We start from the raw sequence: 5591 nt of genomic DNA on the forward strand, positions 1-5591 counted from the left end.
GCAATTTTAGGCAATTAGACCCACATATTAGTTCAAAAGGGCATCATTAAAACACAAATTAACTCTAAATAACCCGATAGGAATATAACATCTTTGGCAGTTATCAAGGAGGCATGTGGTTTCCAAGAGATTGTGACTACACTATAACCTTTTCCACTTTCAATTCCCACCTTACGTTGAAAGGCAAAGCCTAGAAAAAAATGCCGACACAAGGTGTTCGATCTAAAATTACTCGAGTGATAAGTGCCAAAGATAGCCGTGTTTGAGGGGTAATTTAGGAGTAGAATATGCTACATTTGATGTCCTTTAGGCCTAAAACATGCTAGAGTAGGTCAATTTCATCGCATATAGGTTTAGGGACTAATTGCGGGTGTGTTTGCTATAAATTGCACAAAGCGGAACTTTCGCAGGGCATTTCGGCGGCAGCTCGGTAAAACAGGCGTAACCGGAGCTAGAAGTGTCCAAATGAGGTGATGCAAGTTGTTATGGAACCATAACTGCAAGGGATACAACCTAGAAGAAGACAACAAAGGCTAATTTTGGGTCCATGCAGCCTTCACGTGTGAATTACTCGTGGATGAATTCCAGTACGCGTCCACGTTTGCATCCACGCGTGAAGGCCTCGTGAACGCGACACGCGGAAGAAAAATTGAGAATGGAAATTTTGGGAAGTCTATTTAAGAAGGCTAGTTAGGATTTTTCAGGGGATCTGATCATTTTTACACTTTCCAACTTTTAGATTAGGGTTAGGGTAGAACTTTTAGAGAGAAAAAGGAAGCTTGGGAAGAAGGTGAAGGGGATTGAATTGCAATTGCTTGTTCTCATTTTTGGTACACTCTTTCCTTATTTATTGTGATTTCTTTTCAAATCCCTTTGTTGAATCCCTTCTTTCTTTGATTTCATTTGCATTTTCTATTGTCATTGTTATTGAATCTTGATCTTGAATAGTATATGATGTTTGTGAAGCCCATGAGTGGCTAGATTTTAGGATAATGCTAGGATTTTAGGAGCTTTGCACTTATGATTTGATATTGCCAAATGTGGATTTGATTTACCTTTGATCTTGCTAAATTGTGTGTATGATTGTGTTGATCTTGTTGGATCGAGGTACTCGATCTCTTCTAGAGTCTAAGATCACCCATTTGGCGAGATATCACAAATGGGTGAGAGCTAGATGCTCACATCTCCCGCCTTCTATCTGGGAGGATGAGGCCTGCAGGGGAACTCGTAGGCAAGGTGTTTGATAAAATTCCCCAACCGACTAAGGATTAGGAGCTCGAGTGTGACGTCACTTGGGATTGTATAACGTGTCCCTTTAGCTAGATTGATTGGCATTTCATTCCCTACCATAGCCAAATAATGTAAGCTTCGATATATCGTAACCCCATCCGCTTTGCTTTAGTAATGTTTTGATAATGTTTAGTACTTTTTCCAACCTATACCTTGTTATTCCTCTTGTTCCTAGCTAGTTCTTGTACTGTAACTCTTATCTCTTAACCTCATAAATGCCAACACCTAATTCCGTTCTAATTTGTCATCCTTGAGAACACAACACTCAGGGACTTTTCCTCGTTTTACCACTCATCCACCTCACCATAAACTACACCTTCATCGAGCAATCAAAGTTGCTATGAAAGTAAAACTCGAATGACCAGGTTTATGACTTTGGTAATGGGAAAAACATCTTTTAAGGATCACGTTTGATGCATTACACTACTCCCTACCTAAGACTCTTCATTCTATCCAAGCAAGGAGAGCTTAATCCAAATCCCCTTCATTCATCTTGTTTACACATGGCTTTGTGTTCCGATAGTGCATTCAAAGTTGATGTTCTAGAGGTGAGAAGCAAAGAGAGGTCTCGCTAAGCCATATGCGAAGAGAGGGTCATGTCATACCTTCACTTTACTTTCTTGTTGGGTCTTTGGGGCCAGTGGTGGCAATGTTTTGGTGAGTTTGTGTACATCATTCCCATTAGTCGGACCGGCTTTGGAAGGCCCAAGAGAGATGAGAATTGAATCGCCTTTTTGATGCTTGCTTGTTGGTGTGTGAGAAACGTTCTCTTTTGTAATATTGTAGTGATCATTTTGCGGCTTTTGTTTCCTTAAATCTTCATTTCCTAGGTAAAAGGAGGAACAACATTTACTTGACTTATTGTGCATAACTTGTCTATTTGACCATTTGGGCTATATGAGTTCTTGAAGTTATCTTTGGCACTTGTGATCTTTTGCTTTGGTCTTATCTTTCTTGAGGACAAGCAAACTTAAAGTTTAGAAACATTTGATAAATGCTAAAGATATCTTATTCATTGGGGGTCATTCTGAGGTTGATTTGTGCTTCTTTGGTGTTTTTTATGCTTAGATGTTTGGATTAATTGCTTATAATTACATAGATTTAGCACATGGACTTATAGTAAGTGCATTTGATATTTTGTAGGACTTTAGGGCTGATTTGGAAACAATTAGACATGATTTGGGGCTCAAATGGAAGAGGTCTAAAGTGGTCCTGTGCACGAAGCCATACACAACTGTGCAAAGGGTCGTGGGAACATTGGCAGAAAGTTGCACGACATGATGCACAACCGTGCAAAGGGTTGTGAGAGCATTGACAGAAAGTTGCACGAAGACTTCCACGTGTGTGCAGGTAATCGAATCAATTCTAGAAAGATACACGCAAGGAGTCACGAGCGTGCAAGGGTTCGTGCAGGTGGCGAATGATTTAGTATTTAAGGAAGTTTAAAGGGGTTGGAAAGGGATTTTTGTCATTAGTTTTTCACTTCTAGTTACTGCACTTAATTGTACTCCAATTGGAGAGAGACAAAGCTATCTAGGTTGTAAGAACAACTTGACACATTGCCTTGAACTTAGGAGACTTCTTATTGCTTGATTGGAGCTTGGGTTGTGGATCACAATTGTAATTAAGCTAAGTATAATTGTTGCAATTTCATTTTTCTTTACTCTATTGTTCCATATCTTGATTGCTCAATTGTGATTGTTGATTTGCTATGATCATGAGTGGCTACAACCTTTAGGGAATTGGATTAGGACTTAATTGTTATGGTGCTTGTATGTTTATAATTGCAATTAGAAAGTAGATATGTGTTAATTGCTAGGTGCCCCACATTACTTACGAGCTATTTAGTAATGAGCTATTAGATATATATTGTTCGTTGCTAGTTTAATTATGAACCTAGAAAGTCACTCCTTAATGGTTCGTGGTAATGCTGAGAGCTATAATTTAAAAGAATTAAATTGATAAGGAGTTATCGATACTGAATTAATATGATCCATTAATAGTTGATTAATGAATTAATTCAATTTGGGTAGTTTTGAATTTTTTTAAGGCTAGCACATTTGGGCCCAAACCGGCCAGACTATATAAATAGCATTGTCCTTTTCTTAAAGAGAGAAGAGATTTTTGGCGGAAAGAAAAATAAGTTTTTTACATAAAATCTTTGGGAGTTCTCGTGTGTCCGGGCAGTGAATGGACAGTTCAGGTTTTGATTATGCCGAAGCACACTTCAAGGGTAAGATTGCTCAACCCATTCAATAATGTTGAATATAAAAAACAAAAAACGTTAGATGCTTTTGTTGGTGTATGTAATATTTATACCCACCACTTCCCTTCTATGTGGTCTAGTGGTTAGTGTGATTTCGGACTTGTGGATTCATTATATATTGTAATTGTTTATTTAGGTTCTTATTTGCCTGAAAACTATTTGAATATTATATTTGACATTTTGAATGTTATTGAAAATTGATGAAGATTATTTAACTATTTTAAGATTAAAAGTTTAATATTAAAAAAATTTACTTAAATATTGAGAATTATATTAGTGTGATTATTATTTAAAAAAAAAACCTAGTTTACAAAAGATGATTTTGTGTCCATTGATCTAAGTAGAATTTGGTTTTAACTATTGAAAAGAAGTCGCCTTACATATTTTGCAATGGAAAACTGTTTTCTCATCTGAAACTTGTTTCAATATAATATAATGCAGTATTGATGCAAATTAATGGCACACAATACATAAAAATGAAAATTAAAACATATTAATCATATATCATCAGATGAGATGAGTCTGGATGAGAAGCTAACTAGCAGTAATCAACTCTTCCAACCCACTCAGCATGCATCCATCCTCCAGATCCACCGGCTCCCAATCCGACCTGAACGGGAAAATATCCTTATAGTAATGGGAACCGCTCACTTGATAACTATACCCAATCATAAGCGCCATGTCTGCAAGACTACACCCTATTAACCTATTATTCTCCTTATCAATTCTCACTACCCTCTTTATCTCCCACCTGTAATCTCTGTTGTCTTCTACCCCCCAAAGCCACACTTCATTCAATTTGTACTCACAGGTAAACCCTAGCTTTCCCTTGTACTCAACGATTCGCTCTTTGCTGTAGTTTTTGTCATCTTCGATCGCCACTATTGGACTTGGAAACTCTGTGTGAGTTTCGGTTGTCGAGTCGAAAGTCAAAATTGTGTTGTGATTTGTCAGCAAATAGACTATGCCACCTATACAAACAGTAGGTTGATTGGAAAAAATAGTGTCGTGTTCCATTACGAGGTCTTCCAATTGTCTCCATGTCCAAAATTTTGAATGGAAAATCTGGCATATGAAAGTTGTGTTTCCCGGTGGCCTGAAAATGATAAAATTATCAAATCATGCATTAGAATTATATATCACCAAACATTATTTATAATATATAGTGTAATCATATTCTAAAGATCAAATAAATTAAATAAACTCACGAGAAACGAGCATATGAAAATCTAATTATTTGATACTCAAAGGGATTGGATTTAAGAATTTGCAAAGCAATGTGTTCGAACGTTTCTGGTCCCCTCGGGCTCGATCGGCAACTCAACACTTTGCCCGGTGCTCGGCTTACAAACATAATAATGATACGATCTATCTGCATACTTTCGGCAGCACAAAATTCCTTGTTTAGAAGATGCCAAGATCTTCATGCCATCTCGGAAACACTCTATAGAAATACCTGGAACCTCTAATGATGGGTTGATGGATACAAAGTTGTAAGAACAAGTAAAACGTTCAAGTGTTTGAACAATATATCCTATGATATTTTTTGTTTTCCGAGCGTACTTTTCAATGAACCACGATTCACCAGCTAACTCGTTAGACTCCTTGCTGGCCACTTTGAATGTATCTAGCGTTTCTATTCTTGCTCGAATCAAAATCTCAACAAGTATTTCTTGCTTGAGATAAAATTTAGAACCCATTGAGACACAAAAGTAGGTTATGGTGATAAAATTAAAGGAGCCTTGGAGATGTATCAGAATAGGTGTGAAAGAGAGATTTTAAGAGAAGGACAGGAGTTTGAGGTTATGATGTTAGGACACGAAGACGAAAAGATGAGCTGCAAATTCACCGAGTACAAAAGTTGCTCTTTGTAAGAAGTTGTTGTCAAAGTCTTGCTTAAATAATTCAAAATCACCCTCATCTCCCCACCCTAAAATCAACATTATGGGAAATAATATTAACGTAAACAATTACAATATTTGGGTTAGAATTCTGACTGACATCTATATTAAAGAAATATTTTAATTAAATAGAA

General features: G+C 36.9%; 1 protein-coding gene across 1 annotated transcript; it reads right to left on the reverse strand.

Annotated features, from left to right (window-relative positions):
* Positions 1-4090: 4090 nt before the first annotated feature.
* LOC116020172 lies at positions 4091-5256 on the reverse strand. The gene is made up of 2 exons (XM_031260655.1): positions 4937-5256; positions 4091-4652 (listed from the first exon to the last, which is right to left on the reverse strand). The coding sequence occupies exons 1-2, from the start codon at positions 5254-5256 to the stop codon at positions 4091-4093; spliced, it is 882 nt and encodes a 293-aa protein (XP_031116515.1).
* Positions 5257-5591: the final 335 nt, after the last annotated feature.

Source organism: Ipomoea triloba, chromosome 5, assembly GCF_003576645.1.
Source record: "Ipomoea triloba cultivar NCNSP0323 chromosome 5, ASM357664v1".
NCBI lineage: Eukaryota > Viridiplantae > Streptophyta > Magnoliopsida > Solanales > Convolvulaceae > Ipomoea > Ipomoea triloba.

Bases quoted from the DNA above. Each gene is read 5' to 3' on its own strand.
- LOC116020172 (XM_031260655.1), bottom strand. From the start codon at position 5,256: ATGGGTTCTAAATTTTATCTCAAGCAAGAAATACTTGTTGAGATTTTG. The intron at 4,653-4,936 runs GTATGCAGATAG...TATCATTTTCAG, and splicing joins GGAATTTTGTGCTGCCGAAA to GCCACCGGGAAACACAACTT.